The following is a 27,913-nucleotide window of genomic DNA, read 5'->3' as shown; positions in this document are numbered from 1 at the left end:
TATAGTTTTTTTTCGCTATTGTGAAAGGACCTATTCGGTTTTGGAAAAAAAATGTGTTAGATGACATCATGACTACATGTATAATCTTACATAACATGATAATTAAGGATGAGCGTGAATTTGATGCACTAACTGAACTTGGAAGAGAAGCTACACCTCCATATATCAAAATTACATAAGATGAAAATGCCTAATTTCAAAAATTTCTTGTTCGATTTAGAAATATCAAAGATAAAGAAGCTTATGTTTCATTACCAAATGTATTAGTTGATCATTGTGAGAAAAATATTCTAATGCCACTATTAAACCAACTTATATATTGTCTTTTATTTTATTTTTATGATTTCTTGTACTTTTTAATAATAACTTTTTAATTTAAATAAAATTTTTAAGGAATTTTTGTAAACATAAAATAGTTGGGGTTAGTTAGTAATTTTTTATAAATATAAAGTATTATTAACAATTATAAATAAAATATATTATTTTTGGAGTAGAAAATGGAGTAATACATTGGAGTAAAACCTTACTCCATTTTGGTGTTGCACCATTTTGGAGTAAAATATGGAGTAATACATTGGATAAAATCTTTGAATAAAAAAAGAATACATACAAAATCTTAAATAAATTAATTCATGAATTATATAATTTAAATAAATTATTTTTTTGACATCATATGATTTTGTAACATAATAATTTACAACATTTTCAAAATATTAATTCACAAATTTTGTATATAATCCAAAGAAAACCCCGCGCTTTTAAAGCGCGGGTCAAAATCTAGTCTTATATATTAAAACAGAAGTCAAAACCTTGATTCATGCGTGATTTTTTAAAAAATGGACCTAATGAACATATTCATAGAAATTCATATTACATTTTAGTTCAGACTAATAATAAATCGAATTTTTAAAATATTTTAATAATAATATCTTTTGATATCTTTTCATTTTAAATATAAATATATTTATTTTAAAATTCTAACAAATCTGTTTAAAAAGATTTTTACAAGATCTTCATTTTCGAAATTATATTTAAATATTTTTGCTAATTTTGAAATTAGTTTAAAATATTATTATACATTAATATATTCAGTTATATAAAATTAAAAATTAAAAAATCTATAATATTTTATTTATTTTATAATCATAATCAATCATATTAAAATAAAATTATTATATTGAGCTAAATATAATAAAATTGTATTAAATTTATATATTTATTTATTTATTTTATTTTCGTAATTATAAAATATTTATGTTCAAAAATAAAATCTAATATGTTGGTAAGATGGGTTAACATTATCAAACTATATAATACATGTATAAAATTTAACATGTATTTCTTTAAAGTTAATAATATAAAATCTTTGTAACTACTTTAATCATAATATATTTTCATTTTAAATATAATATATATTGATATATTATATTTTTAATATTCTAATAAATCTGTGTAAAAAAATTTAAACAATAACTTAATGTATTTTAAGTTATCGTTTAAAAATGAAAATAAATAAATTATATCCTAATTTATCTACTTTATAGTCATGATCATGTTAAAATATAATTATTATACTAAAATAAATATGATAAAATTATATTCGATTGATAAATTTTATTTTCATAAATATAAATTATTTATTTAAAATATAATATGATGATAGAACAGCTTAAAATTAACAAACTATATAATACATATCTAAAAATTAACATATCTTAGACTTTTATATATACAATAATAAATTATCTAATATTGGTAAAAAAAATCCAGTTTTGAAAGACGGATCAAAATTTAGCATAAATTAAATACAAAATAATTTTTAAATATATTTTCTCGTTAATCTATTAATTTGCTTAATAACTAAATGCAAATACAATAAGATAAATATATAATAAGAAGTGGTAAATACATACAGTTTAAACAATTAATTAATTATAACATGTAAATTATAAAATTATTGTATTTGAAATAGTTATATAAATATTTAAGTATATGATTAATATTAAAAATATATACCACTTATGTTTTAAAATAATAATTTATGTATAGAAAAGTAAAAACAAATATCCGTGCAATCAAAATCTAGTTGTAAGTTTAAAGATGCCGGATCCTATAAGAAATATTTTAAATATTTATTTGTTATTAGTGTGAATATATAAATTTAAATCGTTGTACAAAGCCCGAGAGCCCAATAGAGAGTAAAACCTAATTGTGTTATACGCGAAGAAATGGAATGATACTGTTCATCTCTCTTCTTTGTTTTGTGGAGACTGCTGATCTTCCTCCTAACTCTGAAACTGTCCGAGTTATGTTATGTGTTCTTCATGTTTAACCCTTATTAATTCAGTCAACCACGAGGCTTTGAATGCGTGTTTAGATTCGTTGAGTCGGTGTATCTCCAAGTATAAATAGGTCATTAGTCCTCCTCTCAAATGATCTTCTCTTCGTATCTCTTTTATTTTCTCCATTCAGAGATGGTTTCGAATCTGTTTGTTGATTATGATATCGTTTTTTTTTCCGGTTTTCAGGCGATGCTCATGCCAGCCGCCGTCTCGCCACCTACAGGCATCTTTTGAAAGCGAGTTCAATATACTCCTTGAGCGGATTTGATATTACTCTGCAATCAGAATTTCAGACATGCTCATCATGTAAGCCTAATCATTCTCATTCTGTGATTTTAGATCTCTTTGCATTGATCAATAGCAGCATTTAGTAACCCACAACTCTTAAGTTATACTATTGAAAAACTCTTTCTGTGTCAATTGAAATGATCTCTGGGTTGATTTTTGTATGGTAGCAGAGTTGTCAAATCATGAAGTATCACTTTTCACTGTTTTCAGGAACGTTCATTCTCGCCACTTCTGATATGGTAGAACGAATATATGTGATAGCTGAGGGTAGTGAATGATAGTTGTCCATGAAAGCAAAATTATCAACCTCCCAAAAGCTGGAGCCAAAGCTTCTAAAGAAGCAATATAATTGTGGACAGAAGTTTATCTAGGTAATATATACTATATAACTGTTTCTCCATAATTGAAATTTAGTTTCAGTTGATATATATCTGCACTTATATCGTCTGATTTGCAGTTTAAGGCTGCAAAAGACCAAGACCCATGGAATTTAGTTATATTATTGCCACTGCTCTCCTACTCTACTCTCTTTAGTTATATTAAAAGGTATGTGTCATAAGAAAAAAGCGTTTCAGTGTGTTTTGGTTGTAGTTTTGCAAAAGAACATAATCTCATGATGATGAAAATTTCACAGCCTCTGGCGACATGTATGCAGAAGCTCCCGGAAAAGGACCGGGTACACCACCACCACCACCGCCATTCGCTTGGGAGCCAAGAAAGCAACTAGCAAACTGAAGAGATCAAGACACCTAGGGAACTCTTCAGATTCCGAAGGGGGAAAATCGAAGGCGGCGCTGGAAGAAGCAAAGCTGGTATAGGAAGCGCTCCAGCCGGGGGAAAGCAAGGAATGGCTGAAGCTCTTGCTGAGATAACAAAGAAGTAAAAATCACATAAAAACAACAACTAAAAGGGTCAAAACTAATACATGGCTTTATGTTTTGATGTCTACAACACAGGTCCGCTTCTTTTCAGCAAATAGAAGCGGAAGTGGAAATGTATATGAAAGCTATCAACGAGCTCAAAACAGAGATCTCCAGCTTCAAGAGCAAGGACATGGCAGAGCTTCAGAAGTTCCACCTTTATAGATAATCAGTGCTTGAGAAACTAACAGATGAAACAAAGGTCAGTGCCAACAACAACAAAGTGTTATCCATTAAAATTATCGCACAAACTTTCTTTATCAAATATGTTTGAACTTTTGATTAGGTTGTAGCGAGATGTGAGGAGTTCCCGGAGAGTAAACTGGAAGCGATACGAATGGCTGCTGCATTGTACTCAAAGCTGCACGGTATGATCAAAGTGCTCAAGAACTGGAAGATTGCGTCCCCTGCTGAACAACTTTTCGATAAAACTGAATGTTACTTTGCAAAGGTAAAAGCCATTAGGAATACTGATTTTACTATATAGTTTCTTCGCTTGATTGATCTGAAGAGTAATGATTAAAAACAGATAAGAAAAGAGATGACACTCTAGAGCAGACCAAAGTAGAAGAAGAAAAGAAGTTCAAGAAACATAACATCCATTTCGACTTCGGTTTACTTATTCGGATCAAGGAATTAATGGTTGACATCTCATCAGGCTGCATGGAACTTGCATTAAAAGTAATATCAAAACCTTCTAACTTAGCATATACTTTTGCAAACATCTGATCAAACACTGTTAAAATGGAATCTCTTGGTTCAAAAACTCGCAGGAGAAGAGAGAAGCAAAGATTGCATCAGAATCACGCGGGGGAAAGCAGTGCAGGATCAAGAACAAGACTGTAGGATGGGCAAAAACGCTATGGAGGGCATTTCAGTTTGCGTTCGGAGTTTACACATTTGCTGGTGGACAAGGCGACCGAGCTGATAAGATTACCAGAGAGTTGGGTAATGAGATCGAACTCATCCTCAACAACGAATGATTCTTCATGACCTCACCTTGCCTCTTAGTTTTGTTTCATCTGAAAATGTCAGACAAATATTTCAGTCTCGTTAGAAGAAACTTCAAGTGATTTGGATCTCTAATATCTAACAAAAATGTTGTAATATAATCAACAAGAAGCTGTTATAATTTTATATATCAAGCTAAAGCCTTTACAACTTCGGTATTCAGTTAAAGATAATTCAAAAATCAGTCATCCATGTATGAGTTGTTTTTGCCATATTATTTTTACAGCTTCAAAAGTTGATAGATTCAATTCAAAACTCAATCATCGTTTATATATACACCAGGATGTAGATGTTCATATAATCACATAAGAACCTAATGTAACAAATCATACATACATACAATAACTAAAAGGGGAATATGCTCAAAAGAGAGGCTGTCCACGTCAAATTAATATTCAGACCAATCATAGAGTTGTATTGTGCCATGTCATCTATTCCTCACACCTCAAAAATTAGTTCGATTACATCGAAGAAACCCAACCATTTCACCTCGTCTCTGTAACGTTAAAATTGTGACTCATAAAGCTTCGGCGATTTCATCCATCTCCTCCACCAATCTCGCTCGAGTTGATTCTCTTCTTATACAGAAAAATCGTAACTGATAGTTTTACTCTCTCTCGAATTGATAGAGATTTTGAATCGCCTCATTGTTAATTTCTCCGAGATATAATGGATATCGTGTATGACTCTCTGTGAAACAGATGTTAAAATCACAGAGAGTGAAGCATTTGAGATTTTGAAGATGGCAAATCAAATCAGCGGATCAAGCTCTTGCAATGGAAGAAGCTCTTCTCTCGTAAATGGTAAGGTTGTGATGAATCACTTGGAGCTCTTGGTGGCGTTTGGTTCACTGAAGGATTTTCTTTTTGATGGTTGTGAACAGGTCAGATATGGAAGAGAAGAAGCTTGCAGACGATAGAGTCAGCGATGAGCAAGTAAAGATAACTGAATTGATGGTTTCTGATGTTGATGCGAGGGATACCGAAGATGAGGTCTTTGAGGAAGCTATCGACAGTTCGAAGCCTGAATCTTTCCAAGCCGATGATGGGTTACACGAGGATTTGCCTTCAGAGGAAGTGAAAGTGCCAGAGGTTAATGGAGAGAGCCATGGTGAGGCAAACCTGCAACATATAGCTACGGGAGAGGCTGTACCAGGTTTTGTGACTTCCCAAATGAATGGTGATGAAGGGGAAGCAGGTGTAAGGAATGTCAGCGAGACAGCTACACTTTCTTTTTCTGAAAATGGAATCGTCTCCCCTGAGAAGAAAGCTGTTCTCCTCTCTTTCGGGTAAGCTTTTATGGTTTCATTTTCAATGAATTCTTCTTCTATGTATATCTTTGAAAATAGACGAGTACTCTATAGTTTGTGGTGATAATCCTGAGCTATTGTTTTGTTTCTACTCTATTTTATTGTTAGGGTTGTTGGAATTTATATCAAACCTTAAGTCTTTTTGTTTGATTGGTGCAATGATTGGTGATTTCGTTTTGGTTATGCTTCTGAGCAGGTCAGAGAAGAAGCTTGGAGATGATAGAATCATCCATGACCAAGTAGAGAACAATATATTACTGGTTTCTGATGTTGATGCGAGGGATACCTATGATGAGGTCTTTGTGGAAGCTATTGACGGTTTCCAAGCCGATGATGGGTTGCACGAGGATTTACCTTCAAAGGCAACTCCTGAACATTCCATGGATGATCTGGAAGAAGAGAATATCAATGACAAGGAAGTGAAAGATTCCAAGGTTAGTGGAGAGACCCATGGTGAGGCAAACCTGCAACATATAACTGAGGGAGAGGCTGCACCAGGTTTTGTGACTTCCAAAATGAATGGTGACGAGGGGGAATCAGGTGCAGAGCATGTGAACGAGAAAGTTACATGTTCTTTTTCTGAAAATGGAATCGTCTCTCCTGAGAAGAAACAGCTGGTGGCTGAAGTGATCGAGGAAACAAGGAATGATGGTACTGAAGAGGAAAACAAGGAGGAAAATGTTGATGTATCAGCTGGTATGGAAACAGAACAAGAGGCTGGGAAACGTGAAGGATCAGATAAGGATTGCTTTGAGAATGAGTCTGGGGCACAAAGAAATGGTGAGACTGTTGCCGAATACAACACTGTTAAATATGCTTCAGGTGATAGCATTCAAGTAGCTTCGGGTGAGAAATCCTTGAATGATAGTATTGAAGTAGCTTGCGCTGGGACCTCATCTCCATTGGAGGTGGAATAAGCTGTAAGGATGTTACAGAGATTGGTAGCAACAAGTTATAGTTTTATTCTTTGTTTATTCTCTGCAGGTGGAGACCTGGTATTGGCAAGACTCAGATTGGGTAAGATATGCTTCACTTCACGTTAGTGCAATCACTATATAATCTACCTCTTCACATCCAATTTTGCTGAGTAGAAGAACTACGATGTAGAATCTATATTTCCCCGGTCATACCAATGTCATCAACTCTGGATCAAGGTGGCTCTCATCTCTCCCCCTCATAAGAATATTGATTCTGTGTGTGTAAATTTGAATATTTTTTCTTGATTGGATGCAGTGGAGTAAGAGCATGTCCATCAATAAGAACCTCTTATGGGTTCTAATCAATAAATTAATAATAAATATAGTGATTTGAAATGTTTAGAACCTTTGTTAATCTAATTTAATTTTTCCTTGTCCAATGGTAGAACCTCATTGAGGTTCTTAATTTTTTTTTTTTTAAAGTAGAATGATTGGATTTCATAATATGAAAGAACATAATTTTTTTTTGTGATCAACCACATTGCACAAGGAGAGCAAAGCAGACGCAGGAGAGACGATCTTTGTGATGAGTCCAGTTTCTTATGAGTTCTATTTTCTTGATCATGTACACATGCTGTTATGAGATTTAGTTGATCCACAGCCATCCTTTGTATCTTTTGATTGAGGAAGTTTCCCGTTTTCAGGAACTTTCAGGTACTTCTTTGACCGAAAAACTCCACGGTCTGCAGGATCTGACGCCGCAATGTAATCTAGAAAGAAAATGCCACTGACTTCAAGTAAATCTCTGAAAGTACCAACTCATCCAAAGAAGGGAAAAAGTAAAACACAATTTTCAAAGACTCAATGTTTTACATAAGAGCTGAAAGTAAGATGACAGACTCAAGAAGGGGGAATGCTTCAGTGACAGACTACTGTTATCTCTAAAATGATGGATCAAGTTAAAAGAGGAGATAGCATATCCACAAATTTGAACTGAAGTTACAACCACAGACCCAAAATTGTCTCGGAATCAAGAAGTATCTAGAGCATATTCACCATTTTTTTTATAAATAAGTGAGGCTCCTAAGCTCTTCATAGGACCAGATCGGTATCTAACTAGACATGTTAGACTGTGGAACCAATGGAACTAGAAAAACAACACATAAACGGTCAATAAGTACACAATTTTGACATCCTAAATCTTCAATTGTTTATTGATCTATGAGCAGAAAAAAGTATCGAAAAGCAAGATTTGGTATCAGAAAGCAAGCAACTTTAGCTTACCAGAGGAGTGTAAATGCTCATGGCAATGTACTGATGAATCTTGTTGCCAACAAAAGGAGCAAAGAAGACGAAGAAAGCAAACCCAAGAGCCAAGAACACAGCAACTGCCACCACCTACCCATAAATTTCAATAAAGTTTCAAACTTTCACCTCAAAATCAGAAACCCTCCAAAAAAACTTCACTCAGAATGGAGTTTACCTGAAGTGGATGGTAAGGAAGTTGCCATCCATGTTTTCTCATTTTCTTGCAAAATCCAGATGTAGATCGAAGTGACTCAAATCAAATAAACATAAAAGCTTTCCCTTTTACGAAGTGACCCACCATGGAAGGGAGAGGGGAGAAGAGTTATGATTGAATCAAACGAACGTTCAAGATCCTCTACAGAGGAATCAAACGAATCAAACAAGGAAATCGAACACTCTCGACTCAAACGAACAAAAACTATTATATAAGAAAAATTTGACAGAGAATTGACAGAGAAGATGGAGAGATCAAACTTGGAGGAGGAAGAGAAAAAATGAGATTTTTGCATGAGACCCCGACGAAGGAGAGAGGCCGTGAAATAGGAAAGTGACACGTAAGGGTTCCTATCAATCCTTAAAGTCCCACTTTAAGCAGCGGTCCTCTCATTTTTCTTCCTTTTTCATTTATTTTTTTTCATTTTTTTGTTTGGAACCTCATTTAAGAAGTTCCGATGGAGGTGGTCTAATATTTAGAGTTGTAATATATTAGTTTGAACTAAACCTTTTTTTTTTGGTTTTAACTTTTAAGCTTTCCTGTTGAATCCTTCCTGACCTTACGTATACTTTGTTTTTCTGTAGTATGAACTTCTTTGAAACTTATGAATTCTCACCTCAGTTAATGACGAGGTCGTCAAGAAAACCTATAAGTAGTCCAAGAAGGTAAATTTAATAGTCCTAAACTGTTTTTGTGTTTTCAACTGCAGAAGGGTAAGTGACAATTACTTCTAGGAACCATCTCAGAGTGTATTGGCAACTGGTCTCAGCTTAAAAATCTGTAAGGTCAGCATTCATCAAAAAAAAAATATTTCTACTTTGTATCTCTGCACCATCTAAACTGTTTCAGTTAACCATATAATAAACAACTGCAGTTGATTAGCAAATGGAAACTAAAGCAGGACTCATGTTTAAAGCGATTTTTTTTTTGATAAGACTGGTATAAGCATCATCCCAAATCTTATCCAGAAACGGCATCAATACCCTGTATTTTCTGATGTTTCAGTGACCATTTCTAAAAGCCATGTGTCAGTGACTTTCACCGATTGTAACGACTTGGTGTAACTGTGTGCAGGCACAATAGAACACAAACTGTGTGTGATCTGGCGTGTAGAAAAGGACTTGACGTCCTCGACCTTCCACCTGATATCCAACCACACTTGAGAAGGAGTACTTCAAGAACCATCATTGTCTCTAAAATCGTACATGGGAAAACTCTCCATAAGTTTGGGGCATGTAACTGGTACACACTGATACGTACTCCTGCAGGATATGTACATTCTTATATGTTCATTTTCTTCATCATATTTAGATTAAAGGGGCAGTAACCTTGAAGAAGATGATAGGGATGGGTTTTCCTTTGTTAGACGTGATATACCCGTAACCCGCCACTAGCGCCGAAAAGCCTTCTGGCTAAGGTTGTGAAGTTGTTCAGCCGTCTACTAAGCTTCTGCCAGTTGCTCCGATGGGAGTTGTTGGTCGGAGGTGATTGTATCTTTCACATAATTGGAATCGCACATGACAAATCAAGTTGGCTTCTCGATGCTTCCTGCAGTCATTTATGAAAGCTCATGGATCTCTGAAGATATCAGCAATTGGGAATTGGTCAGTTCTCTTACAGTGTCAGATGACTTTCTGTGCTGCTATTGTGCCAAATACCAAACGTATCAGTGTTAAACTTAGTAAAGCTAATACAATCCAATTTTTCTTCTTTGTATGTGTTCTTTACATTAAAAGAACAAGATTCTACGGTGAGATCGAGTTGAGATACCTCATCGGCAAAACCTTGATGGAACCATTGTTATATGCTTCTTCTGAGTTATCTCTGGCTACAAGATTCTGAAATCGTAACTTGAAGCTCCATGGTATAGACCCAAAACAATGTGTACGTCAAAAGCTAATGTGCCACATAATTTTTTTTGTTATGTTTGGTGTAAAACCACACTTTTTTCTTACGTCTATTATCTCCAAATTGTCTGGTTGATATATAGCTTACATAGTTTCTCAAATTTTGGCATTCTTTTTACTACTTAGATGAATGATATGTAACTCGCTAAAAACATTTATTATTGCGACAAAAAAAACCACATATTCATATATGTTTATTCCACATAGAATATGTTGGAGGTCAAAAAGTTTGTAGGTGTTGTGTCAGCCTCCTACTAAGCTAATCGTGCTTGCAGATAATCACCATAATCCTCAATGCTCACCATTACTGATCATCTTGCTTAGCCCCTTACTTCCTCATCTTAACAAGTGAAAACAATTTAATTTTTGTTAAATATAACAACAGAATCATTTTATCATATAAAGAATCTAAACATAAGAGCATGACCAGCTGCCAGTATCTGAATTTGAGTATTTGGCTCATTTATTATTATTATTATTTTATTATGATTATATTAAGTAATTAAGTTTTAATTAGAAAAGAAAAATGAAATTAATAAAAAAAAAGACATGTAGGCAGTAGAGGTTCAGTATAGATTCTAAAAACTGTGGTTTCAGATACTCTTTTTTTATATTTTTAATTATTTAATAACATATTTGTAGATAGACATTCTTTTTCATCTCTCCTTCCATTTCCGGGCCTTGTGGATGCTCTAAAAAGGAAGAAAAATCAACTAAAAGAGATGAACCTTATAGAGAGTGTTGTGACCAAAACTCATCTCTGTTTTTTTTTTGTTGCTAAATTGTAAATGTCATTGCAAGGTTTGGTTACATGTTAATGCTACCCAATTTGCTTTTCAGCAATTCTGAAAGCTTAGGGGTAAATATTGCTTTTCAGCCATTGTAAAACTCATCTCTGTTGGTTTTATTGAGGTAAATATCTATGTGTCTTATTTATAGTTATGATGGAATGAGGAAGTTATCAAGTTATCTCCTAAGAATCATGTAGATGTTTATCATACTTGGGCTACATGGCTTCATGTATCGACAGTCGTAATCGGGAGAGTATCGTGAAAGCTATCTATAAATGTTATTTAGCACTTATATAATTCCTGATCATACTTGAATAAGAAAAATATAGTGGGACATCATATTCCAAGATTGAAAATTTTAAGAATTTGACTTAACAAATCTAGAAACTATAAAACCAAAAGTTGTTGTTAAACGAGACTTTCTAAAAAGAAAAGAAAAATATTCATTTCAGTTTAACTAAAAAAAACAATTTCCAGTCAAGTAAATTCAGCTATTAAATTATAAAATTTATTTATTTAAAATTAATTTGAATACAATGTAAAACGATAAAAATTTACATAGAAGTGAAAAATAAAAAATTTAACAAATTCAAAATATATAAAATTTTATACAAATTACAAAATGTTTTTCCCCTGAAAATAACCGAATAGCAATGTATCTTAAACAAGTTCAGATATTCATACTAAAAGTAACCATATTACCCAATTTAGTTCAAGTATTTTGTATCCAAACTATCCAAATGTACCAATAATAACCAAAAAAAATCATTATATACACTTTTTGAGAATTTTTATTCACGCTATCCTATTTTAACCGAAAACACACAAAATATTGAAATTACCTAATATAATTAACTTATGATTTTAAATTATATTATTAAAATACTTATATGTACAATTGTAACTAATATTTTTAGATATATATAAAAAATTTGGATATCTTCGGTTACTCATTTGATTCTTGGTTTAGACCATATTGGGTTCCGGATCTTCGGAACATCAATTTAAAACCCATTCGGTTATTTACCACATATCTGATCGAGTTCGGAAGCCTGATTTTTGGGTTGATTTAGGTCGGATCTTCGGGTCTGGATATTTTGTGTAGCCCTAATTTTACTATTAAAATAGTTGAGTTATGAATTCATATATTTCATAATCTTTCAAATGTTAAAAATTTGAATTATTTTGTTTAATAGTTCATTATTTTTCAAATAATTATATTTTTTTACATAACTCTAAAATCTCGGGCTTGATTTTTAATATTTTGTTAGTTAATTGTGTTACATATAATAGAAATAATTATACAAAAATTCACATATAAATAAAAATGATAAATGTAGCAAATTTAAATATATTATCCGCGCGTAGCGCGGAGAAAGGATCTAGTTAAAAATAAAAGTCGTAAAGCAAACTTGTATATATGATCAAGGATATCAAGAAAACTACAAAAGAATGTTTACAAGTGAGAACATCAAGAACAACTCTAAGCCGTGACAGACAAGTAAAAACAAACTCTAAAACAAAGATTTTGAACATACTATTTGTATAGCCTTATATCATACATGAACATGATCAACTATGAACTATAATCTATGATCACCAGAGTCAAGTTTTTTTTTTCTTCCAGAAGCTGTACAGAGAAAAATGAGAGAAGAATTGATTTGCCCTTTTTTGATCCGTTTTATGGTAGTTTGCAGGATTCAATTACTTCCATCACTGCTTTATGGGTCTCCGGAGGGATCATGTTTAGAGTTGTGTGAAATGTTCAGAGAACAAAGTTACACTAAAGAATCTTGAGATTTTTCTCTAGCCTGAAACCGAGTAGCCATAAGAGGTTAAAGAGTCACGTACCACAAATACACTAGAAACGTGCTTAGATCTAAACAATCCCTCGGCCCAATACTATAAGATTTACCACTTAGTTACTAATTCAAGTAAATAAAACCCTTATCATAGTGAATAAAACAAAACCACCTTCTGTGCTTCCACATTTACGAAATCAGTAATACAACCTAAAATCATAAACAAAATAATAGTTCGTAACTTTGGACAATGGTAAAAGTTAGCAAACACATCATAACTAAAAAACCATAGTTCAACATTCTGGACAACGCAATTTCCAAGTCTTATTTCCAAAGTCATTACTAGATGGTTCATAGGGATTTTCATTTTAATAAATAAATTTTGAAAAGAAAAAAAAATTGACAAAAAAAGAATTAAAAAGAATTATAAAAAAATCTGAATTTGAAAAAAATATAAGTCGAAAAAAATTATTTTTATTTTTCTATTTAAAGAATTATTTATTATATATAAATAACAATGGTATAAGAGTCTTTTGTCATTTAATGAAAAATGTATTTTTGAAAATGTTTCTTTAGTGGTGGTAAACATGAATAATGATACTAAAAAGTGGTAACCATGAAAATTCTACATATAATTACGATCTGAAACAAATATATTCTAAAACATCATTTTCCTGTTAAATTATAAAATATTATTATTAAATATGATATTATTAAACTATATATATAGTCTTTTAAAATTGAGATTTAATTATTTTATCAATTTCGATTATATTTTGAATGATTTAGCTCGGAGGTAGACTAATTTATTATCATGAAAGAAATAATTTGTGTAATTTGTTTTTAAACTTGAATCTTCTTGAAATATATTATAAAACATCATTTTCCTGTTAAATTATAAAATATTATTATTAAATATGATATTATTAAACTATATATATAGTCTTTTAAAATTGAGATTTAATTATTTTATTATTTTTTATTATATTTTGAATGATTTAGCTCGGAGGTAGACTAATTTATTATAATGAAAGAAATAATTTGTGTAATTTTTTTTTTAAACTTGAATCTTCTTGAAATATATTTAGTATTATTTATTTAAAATTTATATTTTTTATTATGTCAAAATGAAATAGAAATAAAGAGAATTTATATTATTATATTTTCTAATTTATTTTTTTCTAATTTTGTATTCTCTGAAATAGAGAATAATGAAGATTACTCTCATTTTAATTGAAACCAAAAATATTTATGAAAATAACAATATGATCTCAGAATTTTTTTCATTATTTGTTTGTTTATAATATCGTTTTTAATCTATAATAATTTTGAATGCTTCGTAAAATTAATATAAGTTTATATAAAATAGTTTTTACTATGGACGGGTCAAGAAGACTAATCCATTACTTGTTAATCAAAAAGCATTTTTAATAATTAACCTTGATTTTGTAAATTAATAATGATTTTGACATTATTGCTAACATGGCCCACTCACTCACAGTCCTCCTCAGACAACTAAATTAATTGACTTTTAATTACTAGGATATTTACCACTACTGCCACTGGTCCCTATTATACATTTTCTCTTAATGGAATGACATTACACGGTTCACTTACGAAACAATCTCATTTAACAGATGAAGAATTAACCGGTTCCATAATATTACAATAACCGGTGAATATCCTAAAGGTTTCTTATCGGTTATCTCCAGCAAAGCTTTGTATTGGATAGGTTTGCTTCTGATGTTTTTTACTTCTTCATCGCCACCTACAAAATAAACGTAACGTAACTGAAGCATATACACTGAACAAATGATACAAAAACAATTCATGCACAACCTGATTGCTATAACTAACCGAAAGGTCCTCCATAATCTACTAAAGAGTTCATTTCGTTCTATTTCATATTGTCATGAACAAAAGTCAAGCATGTGACGAACAAAACTGAGGAATTCAACTCAAGCTTACCACCATCAGCTCAAGCTTACTACCATTAGCCATAATGGCAAACACATGAATTCATTCGTTTTCTGTATGAAGTAACTATGCCGGTGTAAACTCAGGCCGTTGGAGCTCTATTGGACTAATACCAAATAGATACATTTTATAAACTTTCTATTTTATTGGAACGGTCCACAACAGGTTTGTTAGTAGCAGTCAAAGTAACAAAACATACTATGTAAAGCAAGCAACATTATATCAAGGTAAACTAATTATGCAAATCCATACCAAATACACTTATTCCATTGTACAAGCATGTTGTGACGATCAAAATATTACCATCAACTTAAGATTACTACCATTCCCCATAATCACGTTTAATTTGTTAGTTTTCAGTATTTAGTAATTCTGGACAGTATAAACTCAAGCCTTAAGAGCTCTATTTGACTAACATTGTGTGGGGACATTTTCTAAACTTACTATCTCTATTGGAACCTCAGGAAATTAACGGTCCACAACAGGTTTGGAGGTAGCAGTCAGCGAATTAAGTTTCATAAATTTTTAAAATTTTAACATCTTACTATTTTACTAAATTAATAAATTATGATGTTTAAACCAATTAATGATATATTTGCAAAGTAAAACAATAGTATGGTTCATGTACACACGACTCAAGCAGAGTTTTCGTGACTTTTACAAATTGCCCCTTCATCTTTGAGTCTGCTGAACTTAGAAAGTATGATGTGGAGAGATTTAGAAAGTATGCATCTTGGTTCAATTTAGTTAGAGTTAAGGGAATCTGACTCAATGATTAGTGATTAATTCATAGTCTTCATATACTATATGTTTAACTGAACATAACATATTGTAGATTGTATATATAATGTCCAATGAAATTATGAATGAAAATTATAGTAAATTTTAAAAAAAATTTCAACGTTCTCATTCTGCGCTCTTGCACATGTCTTTACCTAGTTAATAGATAAGTCACAACATTTTCAATATGACTGAAATAAATATGCTATGATAATTTTTAAATAAGTTTATTTTAAATTTTTAAACAAGTATTTATTTTCATTACGTAAATATTTCGTTTTTACATCATTCGTGATATATATACTATAATATTGAAATATTTTCAAATGTGTATTTACATACTCAAAAAAAATAATGTTATAGTTTACTTGTTTGTTATCCAATTCAAATGAATTATTTTAAACCGTCATTTGTATTTCAAACAGTCACTTGTATTTGTAGCTTTTTATTATATACTTATTTTGGTGGATGGTGTTTGAATATTAGAAAAATTAATATATGTAAAGTTTAATAAAATTGAATATTATTTTCATCTCCAATCAAATCTTAATTGATTTCGTGTATTTGGACGTTTTGTTTAATTAAAAATATATATACACAATAAGGATTTTATGGTAGGTTAAGATAGTGATCTCTTTAAAATTTGGTTGCTAAAAGTAACTATGGAATCTCCTTTTTTTAGTTATATGTGTTTACGGAAGTTGCGTGATTGTTTTTATTAGATTGTTGTTATTATTGTTTTATTTGCGTGATTGTTAGGTAGCTAGTATGGCATTGTTAACATATGTGATATTGTGGACATATATATATATATATATATTGTTATGTTTTTAGAATTTTCTTTCAAGTGGCCGATTTTTAATTTATTATATATTATATTTAACTTATTTGGTTTATTCATATAACTGGTTTGGTTTTCTTCAGTTTCTCATATTGGACATGAAATATTTACAATGTGATACAATGCATATTTTGAGGAGGGATGTTTCTTGATTATCAACAAATAATCAAAATATAAACATGTTAAATGGTTTGCCATTTTCATGTGTATAAGTGGAAGTAACCATGTCGTAAATGATATTGGAGATATGTAATCTATCATATGTACAGATTATAGTTTTATAATGCATGGTTTATATCTCTGTATGTAAATCTAGTAGAGGAACCAAAAAGTCATTACCAATGTATTAATAAGAAAGAATAGAAACCGGTTTGATATCACATTTAAATATGGTCAATCATTTGCACTGGAAGAGTGAACCGGTTTGGTTAGATTTTAGCTAAGGATGGTTGACTATTCAATTACAGTCCGGTGGTTTAAGAGTAGTCAACAATATGATTTAATTTAATGAGTTGCCGTTGGTGCAGAAAAATAAATGATAATTTAAATTAATGACTTTTTAAAGAGGGTTCAATCGTACATATGACTACATATGAATATTATTACAACAACGTACATCAACATGTATATTAGAGGCCTAGCGTGTGTATACATATATAAATACTAACTTTGCGCACTAAGTCTAAAGATCTTCTCTAGCCCAGATGCTTATTGCCTTACCAGTCTTGTTGTAGATCTGATCGTGCGCACGGAGAGAAGCCTCCACCACAATGTACGGACGAGACCCATGGGGTGGTCCTTTAGAGATCAATGCGGCTGACTCAATCACCGACGACGATCGCAGCCGTAATCTCCAAGAACTCGACCGTTCGACTCTTCGTCGACCACTAGACGCAACGCAGAGGAGCTGGCTACTCGGACCACCAGTGAGGAAGAAGAAGAAGTACGTCGATATCGGATGTATGCAAGTCAGCCGCAAGATCTTTCTATGGACTCTTGGAACCCTTCTTGTTACCACCTTTCTCGCTGGATCCATAACCATGATCGTTAGACACGTGCCACACCACAAACATGAGAAGCCTCAACAAGACAACTACACTCTCGCTCTCAACAAAACACTCTTGTTCTTTAACGCTCAGAAATGTAAGCTCGAAACTTGTTATCATTCTGTTCTTACATATATAAACTAGAAGTGATATATTAAGTGCCTGACAATTCAATTTTTTCTTCATGCCTTATACTCACTTGTGCTCTTGTTATTCATGTAATTTTGTTTATAGTGTCTTATATACAACTAAACATATCGCTTAAAATCATGATATGTCGGTTCCTTTTGTCTATGCCCCGGACCGGTCCTATATATGTATCTATGTTATGTCATGTCTCAAGTCTGGTTACTTATTATGTTCCTTGCAGCTGGGAAACTTCCTAAGAAGAATAACGTGTCATGGAGAGGCAACTCCTGTATGAAAGATGTCGATGAAGGAGAATACCCTCCCAGAGATGTGGTTGGAGGCTACTACGATGCTGGAGATACAATCAAGTTCAGCTTCCCAATGTCATATGCGATGACCATGCTGAGCTGGAGTGTGATTGAATACAGTGCTAAATACGAAGCTGCAGGGGAGCTTGACCATGTTAAAGAAATCATCAAATGGGGAACTGATTATTTTCTCAAGACCTTCAACAGTAGTGCTGATACAGTTGACAGGATGGTGTCACAGGTAAAAAGATATATATGTTTTGAAGGTAACTTGGATACTAAACAGTTATGAAACGTTTGTATATTTTCACAGGTTGGATTTGGGGATACCCGTGGAGGAAGTGTGGTCCATAATGACCATTACTGCTGGATGCGTCCAGAGGACATTGATTATAAAAGGCCTGTGCATACGTGTTACTCTGGCTGCTCGGATCTTGCTGCAGAGATGGCAGCTGCTTTGGCCTCTGCATCCATCGTATTCAAGGACGACAGAGATTACTCTAAGAAGCTTGTTCACGGTGCTAAGACGCTTTATAACTTTGCAAATTTTAATAAAAAAAGTTACAGTAAACCTTATGACGAGTCTAGCGAGTTTTATAAGTCCAGCCTGTTTTGGGACGAGCTTTTGTGGGGGGGTGCTTGGTTGTACTACGCCACTGGAAATATAACGTATCTTGATCAAGTTACCAACGATGATATGGCGAGGCATGCTGGTGCCTTCTGGGATGGTCCTTACTATGGTGTCCCTAGCTGGGACAACAAGCTTCCCGGAGCTCAGGTTAGTTCTCTAATAATGTTATTTTAAGCCGACTCTTAAAACAACCTAATATGCTTGCTTGCTTGCTTTCTGATCAATACAGTTGCTCTTGACACGGTTAAGGCTGTTTCTAGGCCCTGGATATCCATATGAAGACATCTTGAGAACCTTTCATAATCAAACAGGAGTGATTATGTGCTCATACTTACCTTACTACAAAAAGTTTAAAAGAACCAAGGGTGAGTTAACTGTCTACACTTTTTAATTTTTGTGGACCTGTTGTGAAGAGCTAAAACGTTGATATTATATCTATACAGGAGGTTTGATCAAGTTGAATCATGGAGATCCACAACCTCTTCAATATGCTGCAAATGCGGCTTTCTTAGCTGCGCTATTTAGTGACTATCTAGATGCTGCTGACACTCCTGGATGGTACTGTGGTCCGAAATTCTATTCTACTGATGTCCTACGGGACTTTGCAAGATCACAGGTATATAATATGCTTCCTCTATAGTATAAATGAAGCAACTAAATGACTTTATCTGATCATACTCTTTTGTGTGTTTTTTTTCTTGGCAGATTGATTACATACTCGGTAAAAACCCTCGGAAGATGAGTTATGTTGTAGGTTTTGGACAACGGTACCCGAAACACGTGCATCATAGAGGAGCTTCAATACCGAAAAGTGTGAAGAAAGAAAGCTGCAAAGGAGGATGGAAATGGAGAGACACTAAAAAGAATAACCCAAACACCATCGTAGGTGCAATGGTTGCTGGACCTGACAAGCATGACGGGTTCCACGACCTTCGTACTAACTACAACTACACTGAACCGACTCTTGCAGGCAATGCTGGTCTGGTCGCAGCACTGGTGGCTTTGTCAGGAGAAAGAACGTTTGGAGCTATTGACAAGAACACTATGTTCTCTGCTGTGCCTCCTTTAACACCTGCCACGCCGCCTCCTCCAGCTCCATGGACACCTTAAAAATAAAACTAAAAACCTTTTGGGTGTAATAAGTTATCTAGTTTTGCCTGATTAAGACACAAGTGAATAATGTAGTTTTAAATGGTTAAAAAATAATAATTTGGCTTATTGCATAAAGTTGTTGTCTGAGAAACCAAACACTGTTTGCTATGCTTTTAGGTACATCATGTGGATGGTACACAATAGACCTGGGCATTTCGGTTTATGGTTTAAGTTGGATCCGGTTATTCGGGTGGAGTTGAGATGTTTTAGACCAATTTAGGAACCTGTAACTTTTCTGATCGGATCCGTTCGGGTTTTGTTGGGTTCAGGCCAGTTTTCTATTTTTATGAAATTCGAAACAAAACTGAATTACATATGTGCAGGTTTTACTTTTACACATAAAATATATCATTTGTGATATTTTCTATAACACAAATGAATTTACTTCAATTTTTTTTTAATAAATACATAAAATGCAGTTCATTGGAAATTATAGTCACATATCATGCAAATAGTAGCTAGAAACACAATTTGATTGCCAAAATTTCTGAGTCTCACGTCAGCTAGTTATTCTCATCAAACGAGTTATCATTCAATAATATTGCTACAAATTAGTTTCTTTAATTGTTTGAACTTGTTAAATGGCCTTTAGATAAATGCATAATACATTCTTAAACTTTTTTTGAAATGACCAAAAAATTATAGATGGCAGTCGGGATTGGCAATCTGTAGAATTGATTCTCATGTACTAGTGTTGTTGATTACTTACCTTGGTGATGGAGATGCAAATGAGAGTGATGACAACATCATACATAATAAATAATATATTCTCAACGAAGCATATTCATGAAGCTTTTTATCATTTGTAAGATGGTCTCATTTCAGTTTAGGTAACTATATATAGCTTTGATTCAATAAAAATGAAAAAAATTATGTTGAAATAGTAATTTGGTTTAGATTATACATAATTAATTTAAAAAAATATTCAAAACATAGTAAAATTGAGAAAATGTCAATTTTGTATAACTCTCTTATGTCTTTGATGTGTTTACCTTGTACAACCATTAATTCGAGGAGTAATGAAAATTGAGAGAAGCATATTAGGTAAATTTGTGGAATAATTTTCAGTTTTGTAGATTGTTATTTTTCCACATATGAAAAGCCAATCTACAAAACTGAAAATTATTCTCAGTATTTGTGTGCTATGCTCCATAAATCACAGGTTCGACTCTGCACAAAGGCTACGGCAATCTGAGGTAAAAGATCATTCAGTTACGCACAAGGCTTGCCGCAGTTTTTGTCCTTCTAATTTCTCTTTCTAATTATAATGTTTCATAATTTTAATTATGGTTTAACATGGTGCAATCGAACAATGTTTAGAATCTCGAGAATGTTTTGCATGCACTTGAGGGAATTAGTAGAGATACCAATCCGACCGATGTTCTTGGAGGCAATATTTAGAGATATATTTTACTGTTTGGTTTAAACTTATCTTAGACATATTGCTATCTTTTGTAAGGGATAATCTTAGACATATTGATATCTTTTTTAAGGGATAATTCTATTACTTTCATGATGATTTCTATTCTAATCAAAACTTATGCTCTATTCCATTGGAATGGTGATTTTAATAACTTATTTGATGAAGCTTTAATGACCCATTTTCATGTGCTTTTCTTTAACAGTAAAGATGCGTCCCTGTGTTCTAAAAAATAATTAATAGTTATTTTACAAAAATATTATTTTACTTTTCTAAAATCGTATAAAAGAACCGTAATAATTTTTGTATAATAATTTGTTTTTCTAAATCTCTTTGAAGTCTTAAAAAAAAAAGATTTGTATACTATTTTGACACATGTCATTTTAAATTATTTATTGACACATGCCGCGATAATGTTAATTAGCAGTTCTAAAAAACCAACTTTATATAATATTTTTTTTTCTAAATTCCTAAACAAAATATAATTAGAAAAGTTCATGTAGTAGTAATTTTTCTTTTCTAAAATTCTAAGAAAAAAATAGATTTGTATTAATATTTAGAAAAATATTAAACAAAATACAATTTTCCGTAATAATTTTTTTTTTCTTCTAGTTTTCTTTAAATCTTAAACAAAATAGATTTGTATCATATTTTTGACACACGTCATAGTTTTAAATTTTATTGACACATATCACGATCATGTTAATTAACAATTTTTAAGAATCAAACTTTAAATAATTTAAATTATATAAAATTAAGATTTTACTTCATGAATATTTAAGCCCTGATTGGTAAAGCAGATGATAAACCAGTAGCTTAAAGGAATAACATTATGATATAGAAACCATATGCTGTAAAAGCTGTATGTTTTTACTAAACTGTTTAATTGAATGATTGATAGAGCAGTATGAACATGTTATTTAAAATTATTATAAAAATTAGTATACAATATATAATATATTAATTTCAAATGAATATATTTCTAATATACATATATATATAACATATACATATATATATATTAATATAAAAAAATTAAAATATATAATTAACTTATTTTATTTAGTAATTTCAAAAATTATGTTTATATTGAAAAATGTTATTGGGGAAATTTTACTTATACACTTTTTATGATACCACTTTACAACTTTACCATCAATCAAAAGGCATTTTCAAAAATACCACATTCATTAATGTGTAAAAGACAATATTGCCCTTAACTTATCTTCAACTCATTTCTCTCACTCTCGTAAATCTCCGTCCGTCGTCTATCGTCTCTGTTCAGATCCGCTGTTTTCCGTTCAGATCCGCCGTCTCCGTTCAGATTCGCCGTCTATTCGCCGTCTCTGTCCTCCAAATCCACCGTCTCTGTCCTGAACCGACGTCTTCGTCCAGATTCGTCGTCTTCGTCCAGATCCACGAAGCAATCGAGATCGAGACTCAAAACTTCAAATGTTGAATCCTCAGCAAGAATCACAACCTGTAAGTATTTTTTCGGATTTTGTTGTTTTGATCTAAGAGAAAGAGTTATCTATTAATAGTCTGATCTAAGAGAAAGATTTCTAATAGTGAACATTGAGTTTTTAAAAATTTATAACTCTTTATAAATCGAAGTTATTTAGTAATGTAATTGACATGTTCAATTCCCGACACTCATAAAAGAAGCATATGTTCAAGCTTATATAAGAGCCACAACTCTGCCATCACACATTTTCTTTGATCTACAAAGTTAATCATCAAATTCATCATTGTCTCTTGTTTTTTTTTCTAAAGTCTTATTGACCAACCATTGACATTTTTTAGTTTCTTCTTGTGTCTTAGATTGCAGAGTCTGTTTCTTTTAGCAGTGATAAAAAGTATGATATAACGCAAGTGAAGGCTCCACCTCAGCTGCAGAAAATGATGTGTTAAGTAACTCAATCAACTAAAAGATAATCTAGAAAGGCTTATAAGACAGTTTATAAAGTTTGTTAAATAATTTATAAGGTTTATAAATTCTGCACAATTTTGAAGTTAACTACGAGGTATTGTGATACTTCAACAGAGCTACCAGACAAGCCAAAACTGATCATCCAACGTTCAAATATGAATTATGTTGAAAATGATTTTTTGTATTTTAGGTAAGGAGGAATTTAGTGAAATTGAGAATTCACACCTTGCGGAAGTGTTGTAGAACTAGCTAGAAAGAATAACATTCAATTTTCAGGAGAACCTTATGCAAATAAGATTATTGATGAATGGGGGTAGATCTATGGTTCACTTTCTCATATCAACCAATGGGGTTAGATCTATGATTATTGATGAATGTAAATAATTTATAAAAGTTTATAAAAAACGTTATGAAAGCATACATTCAATTTATAAGGGTATTATATGAGTTCCATAGGTTTATAAATCAATTAAAAGAGTCTATAACCATTTAGAAAGCCTTATAAAACAATTAATAATGGTTTGTATAATAATTTATAAGGGTTTATAAGGGTACGTAAATAATGTATATGGGTTTATAAAAATAATTTATTAAGTTTATACACCATTATAAATATTATAAAATGATTTATATGGGAATTTAAAATTTCTGAAGCGGTGGAGTCTTGATTGCTGTCCACATGTACCTCAGAATCTGCCATGTATCATCATCTCTTTACAAAGCCTTATAAGGATATGTAAAATTATTTGTAAGAGTTTATAAACTATTAATAAATGCATATAAAACAAGTTATAAAATCTATAAACCATTTATAAATGTTTATAAGAAAGTTATGAAAGTTTATAAATAATTTATAAGGGGTATGTATACTATTAATAAGAGTTTATAAAAACTGTATGAAAGATTATATTCAATTTATAAGAGGTATTATAAGAGTTGTATAGGTTTATAAATCACTAAAAGAGTCTATAACCATTTAGAAAGCCTTATAAAACAATTTATAATGGTTTGTATAATAATTTATAAGGGTTTATAAGGGTATGTAAATAATGTATACGGGTTTATAAAAATAATTTATTAAGTTTATACACCATTATAAAATATTATAAAATGATTTATAAGGGAATTTAAAATTTCTGAAGCGGTGGAGTCTTGATTGCTGTCCACATGTACCTCAGAATCTGCCACGTATCATCATCTCCTTACAAATCCTTATAAGGATATGTAAAATTATTTGTAAGAGTTTATAAACCATTAATAAATGCATATAAAGCAAGTTATAAAATCTATAAACCATTTATAAATGTTTATAAGAAAGTTATGAAAGTTTATAAATAATTTATAAGGGGTATGTATACTATTAATAAGAGTTTATAAAAACTTTATGAAAGATTATATTCAATTTATAAGGGGTATTATAAGAGTTGTATTGGTTTATAAATCAACTAAAAGAGTCTATAACCATTTAGAAAGCCTTATAAAATAATTTATAATGGTTTGTATAATAATGTATACGGGTTTATAAAAATAATTTATAAAGTTTATACACCATTATAAAGGATTATAATAAAACAATTTATAAGGATATGTAAAATTTCTGAAGCGGTGGAGCCGTGCTTGCTGTCCACATGTGCCTTAGAATCTGTCACGTATCATCATCTCTTTACAAAGCCTTATAAGGGTATGTAAAATTATTTGTAAGAGTATATAAACCATTAATAAAGACATAAAAACAAGTTATAAGATCTATAAATCATTTATAAATGTTTATAAGAAAGTTATGAAAGTTTATAAATAATTTATAAGAGGTATGTATACTATTAATAAGGGTTTATAAAAACTTTATGAAAGCCTTATAAAACAATTTATAATGGTTTGTATAATAATATATAAGGGTTTATAAGAGTATGTAAATAATTTATAAAGGTTTATAAAAGTAATTTATAAAGTTTATACACCATTATAAAGGATTATAAAATAATTTATAAAAGTATGTAAAATTTCTGAAGCGGTGGAGTCTTGCTTGCTGTCCTCATGTGCCTTACAATCTGCCACGTATCATCATCTCTTTACAAAAGTATATAACTATTTATACAGGTTTATAAAACTATTTAAAAGGGTGTATTAAACTATTTACAAGAACATATAAGCTATTTATAAGTCTATTGTTAAAAGTACAACTCGACGATTTATAAGTTTTTATTAAGAAGTTTTTAAACAAGAGTTGATTGTATATGTCTATACAAAACATATAAATGTTTGAACTTGAGAAGTCTTGTGAGGAATGCTAGGCAGAATGAGTGTAAGAAACTCAAAGTGATTTATAAGCGTTTATAAATTTATTTACAATGGCTTATAAGGTAATTTTTCTAAAATCCCTCCAAAAGACAATCAACACAAAAAGACATATCTGGTGAAAGAGTCACGTCCTTCAACAAGGGATATATTGCTTTAACATAGTCTGAGAACATCAAGGCTTCTCCATATCTCACTCTTCTATAAAAGAAACAATTGAAACCAAACTCACTTACATGTCCAACTAATATCTTCAACTATGCAACTACTAAAAGAGAGATACAATTGTTTTAGTATAAGAGATGTCTAAAGAAGATGAGAGAGAAGAATGTACTAAGAAGCCAACTCTGCAACTTTTATAAAGCGTTATAAATACGTAATTCTTTGATAGCACAAACCACATTCTTCTTCAGAGTCTCTCTTGCCTCTTCAAACAGCTCACCAACCTCGTAAATTTTCAAAATCTAAACAAAAGCCAGTCACATATTATTTCTACGCATCAGCATTCACTTCCAAAAATAAGATTCAAAAATAGTATGCTTTCGTAACTCAACAAACTCATCCTTCATCTCCACTGCTTCTGTAGATATTATACACAAAACAAGACATAAAAAATAAATCTCACAAAGTATAAATAGAACGTTACACTACCAAAACACCAACGTTCCACCTCATATACTGCACATACTAAAACATTGCTAGTCAAACTACAAATAGTAGCATTGTATTACCTTAAGGAAGTGAGATACTTAGATATGCATATCACCACACATCTTCTCCACAACATCCTTTAAATCCAAAAGCTGACAACACACATTTGTAATTCTCTGCAACATCACCAAATCAACCAAGAGAAGAAGTAATCATGGAATAATTATACTCTTAGGTTAGTACCTTCTCATGAATTAAATAATTATATAAATCTGAAAACTATGACAATAAATCAACCAAATCAATAATTGTACTCTTACGTTAAGCTTTGTGTCTTTTGATTGCTAAAAGATCAACAGTAAGATTTGAAAGGACACAATTTATAAGATCTTATAAATTTGAGATCTGAAAACTTCACTTGAAAAACTTCGTCTTCTTTCTTAGAAACATATCGATTTTGATAAATCAAGCTAAAATTACAGAAAGAGGCAAAAATCACCATATACTATCATCTTACCTTTGTTAGTGTTTCTTAGGCGTTGGGAGAGAGATCGTCTCGTTCGTCTGAGCTTGTCGAGTCTGTCAGCTTTGCCGGAGAACTTCTCGGCATCGTCAGATCTCGCCGGAAAACTCGTTAGCGTCGTCAGATCTCACCGGAAACTCATCAGCATCAGGAGAGAGATCGTCTCATTCGTGTTTCGCCAGAGAACTCATCAGCATCGTCAGATTTCGCAAGAGAACTCGTCTTCGTTGTCAAAGCTCACCGGAAAACTCGTCAGAATCACCGGATCTCGTCGGATTGATTATCGGATAGTGGAAAAGAAGATAATAGTTGTAGTTTTAATTAGATAGGGGTATAATTGTATTTTGCCTATTAAAATTTTAATGGTAAAGTTGGTTAAAGTATTAATGAAAAGTGGTACATTGAAAGTGGTATTTGTGACAATTTCCCAATGTTATTTTAAAAATGATTTTTATAATTAAAATATCTATTTCAAAATAATATTTCACATTTAAAATATAATTGAATTTATATAATTAAATTATAATTTAAATGTAAAACACTATTTAAAAAAATATTGTAAATTTATTTTAGAAATGGAAATTTTATTTTCTGGAAGATATTATTAAATAAAATAATTGAATTAAATATTTTTTAAAATTTTATCAATTATAAATGCAAATGTTCTTCTAAAAGCTTCATATGAGAGCATTGGCCACATAACATTTGGAAAACATTAGCATTTAGTAAATGTTTTTCTAAATGCTATTCTAAATGTTTTTCTAACAAATGTTGATTGGATAATATAAAGCATAATACTAATGCTAATGCTCTATCAAACAAGGCTTTAGTTATATGTGTTTCTGTTTTTCTTAATTTTTAACTTTTTACTAAAATATATTTTTCAGACAACAGCATAGTATATGTAGGAATTATCTTTTTATTTTAAAATCTATTTTGGATTTTGAAAAATCACTTTGCAAATAATAATATATTTTGCTTTTCAGTCAAATAATAACTTAATAATTTTGTCTCTCTCTTTTTCATGGGTTAAATTATAATTTCTCTTTTTTTGTGAGTCAAATAATTGTTTATTTCATTTTTATTTTGTTTAAATAATAATTTGATTCTTTTTTGTGGGTCAAACAATAATCTTTTTCACTTTTTTGGTCAAATAAAAATTTGACTCCTTTTTATGGGTCAAATAATAATCTGTTCCACTTTTTTAATCAAATAATAACTTACCTTACTTTTATTTTGTGGGTCACATAATAATCTACTTTCTTTTTCGTGGGTCAAATGATAATCTGCATTCTTTTTTTGTAGGTCATATAATAGTTTGTCTCCTTTTTTGTGGATCAGATAATAATCTGTCTTCTGGTCAAACAATTGGTCAAACAATTGGTCAAACAATGACTTTCCTTTTTTCTGTTTTTTGGGTC

At 31.2% G+C, this 27,913-nt stretch overlaps 3 protein-coding genes and 1 long non-coding RNA gene across 15 annotated transcripts; 2 read left to right on the top strand and 2 right to left on the bottom strand.

Moving 5' to 3' along the window:
• Nucleotides 1–4,376: 4,376 nt before the first annotated feature.
• LOC108871331 (probable protein S-acyltransferase 22) lies at nucleotides 4,377–8,921 on the bottom strand. 2 transcript variants are annotated; one of them, XR_004455980.1, is made up of 3 exons: nucleotides 8,271–8,894; nucleotides 8,072–8,185; nucleotides 4,377–4,572 (listed from the first exon to the last, which is right to left on the bottom strand). XR_004455980.1 is itself a non-coding variant. In XM_018657757.2 (3 exons), exons 1-3 carry the CDS (start codon nucleotides 8,310–8,312, stop codon nucleotides 7,818–7,820), a joined length of 273 nt encoding a protein of 90 aa, XP_018513273.1. In that variant the 5' UTR covers nucleotides 8,313–8,921; the 3' UTR covers nucleotides 7,194–7,817. The 2 variants fall into 2 exon arrangements, 1 of the variants encoding a protein (XP_018513273.1); XM_018657757.2 differs by lacking the exon at nucleotides 4,377–4,572 and adding an exon at nucleotides 7,194–7,934 and having other exon boundaries at nucleotides 8,271–8,921.
• On the top strand, nucleotides 4,567–13,212 carry LOC103861477 (translocase of chloroplast 120, chloroplastic-like). 11 transcript variants are annotated; one of them, XM_033286331.1, is made up of 7 exons: nucleotides 4,567–5,155; nucleotides 5,263–5,364; nucleotides 5,445–5,849; nucleotides 6,067–6,650; nucleotides 6,855–6,887; nucleotides 6,978–7,024; nucleotides 7,492–7,980. In XM_033286331.1, the coding sequence occupies exons 3-7, from the start codon at nucleotides 5,452–5,454 to the stop codon at nucleotides 7,576–7,578; spliced, it is 1,149 nt and encodes a 382-aa protein (XP_033142222.1). In that variant the 5' UTR covers nucleotides 4,567–5,155; nucleotides 5,263–5,364; nucleotides 5,445–5,451; the 3' UTR covers nucleotides 7,579–7,980. The 11 variants fall into 11 exon arrangements, 8 of the variants coding, with proteins under 8 accessions (XP_033142222.1, XP_033142219.1, XP_033142221.1 ...); XM_033286328.1 differs by having other exon boundaries at nucleotides 5,263–5,369; XM_033286330.1 differs by having other exon boundaries at nucleotides 4,567–5,364.
• A 3,804-nt stretch (nucleotides 13,213–17,016) lies between these two features.
• On the top strand, nucleotides 17,017–19,748 carry LOC103861475 (endoglucanase 21-like). Its single transcript, XM_009139188.3, has 6 exons — nucleotides 17,017–17,550; nucleotides 17,824–18,131; nucleotides 18,204–18,668; nucleotides 18,751–18,886; nucleotides 18,965–19,137; nucleotides 19,227–19,748. The coding sequence occupies exons 1-6, from the start codon at nucleotides 17,178–17,180 to the stop codon at nucleotides 19,629–19,631; spliced, it is 1,860 nt and encodes a 619-aa protein (XP_009137436.1). The 5' UTR covers nucleotides 17,017–17,177; the 3' UTR covers nucleotides 19,632–19,748.
• A 5,786-nt stretch (nucleotides 19,749–25,534) lies between these two features.
• LOC117132405 lies at nucleotides 25,535–26,147 on the bottom strand. The gene is made up of 2 exons (XR_004455981.1): nucleotides 26,050–26,147; nucleotides 25,535–25,898 (listed from the first exon to the last, which is right to left on the bottom strand). It is a non-coding gene; the product is annotated as an uncharacterized LOC117132405 (long non-coding RNA).
• Between the last annotated feature and the right edge of the window lie 1,766 nt (nucleotides 26,148–27,913).

Source organism: Brassica rapa, chromosome A03 (genome assembly GCF_000309985.2).
Source record: "Brassica rapa cultivar Chiifu-401-42 chromosome A03, CAAS_Brap_v3.01, whole genome shotgun sequence".
Lineage (NCBI taxonomy): Eukaryota > Viridiplantae > Streptophyta > Magnoliopsida > Brassicales > Brassicaceae > Brassica > Brassica rapa.
Note: the sequence above shows the minus strand (reverse complement) of the source record. Positions and strands in the feature narration are given on the sequence as shown.

Bases quoted from the DNA above. Each gene is read 5' to 3' on its own strand.
- LOC103861477 (XM_033286327.1), top strand. From the start codon at position 5,431: ATGGTTGTGAACAGGTCAGATATGGAAGAGAAGAAGCTTGCAGACGAT. The intron at 5,850-6,066 runs GTAAGCTTTTAT...GCTTCTGAGCAG, and splicing joins GCTGTTCTCCTCTCTTTCGG to GTCAGAGAAGAAGCTTGGAG. The intron at 6,651-6,854 runs GTGAGACTGTTG...TATTCTCTGCAG, and splicing joins GTCTGGGGCACAAAGAAATG to GTGGAGACCTGGTATTGGCA.
- LOC108871331 (XM_018657757.2), bottom strand. From the start codon at position 8,312: ATGAGAAAACATGGATGGCAACTTCCTTACCATCCACTTCAG. The intron at 8,186-8,270 runs GTAAACTCCATT...ATTTATGGGTAG, and splicing joins TTCCTTACCATCCACTTCAG to GTGGTGGCAGTTGCTGTGTT. The intron at 7,935-8,071 runs GTAAGCTAAAGT...TTGTTTTTCTAG, and splicing joins TGAGCATTTACACTCCTCTG to TTCCATTGGTTCCACAGTCT.
- LOC103861475 (XM_009139188.3), top strand. From the start codon at position 17,178: ATGTACGGACGAGACCCATGGGGTGGTCCTTTAGAGATCAATGCGGCT. The intron at 18,132-18,203 runs GTAAAAAGATAT...ATATTTTCACAG, and splicing joins TTGACAGGATGGTGTCACAG to GTTGGATTTGGGGATACCCG. The intron at 19,138-19,226 runs GTATATAATATG...TTTTCTTGGCAG, and splicing joins GGGACTTTGCAAGATCACAG to ATTGATTACATACTCGGTAA.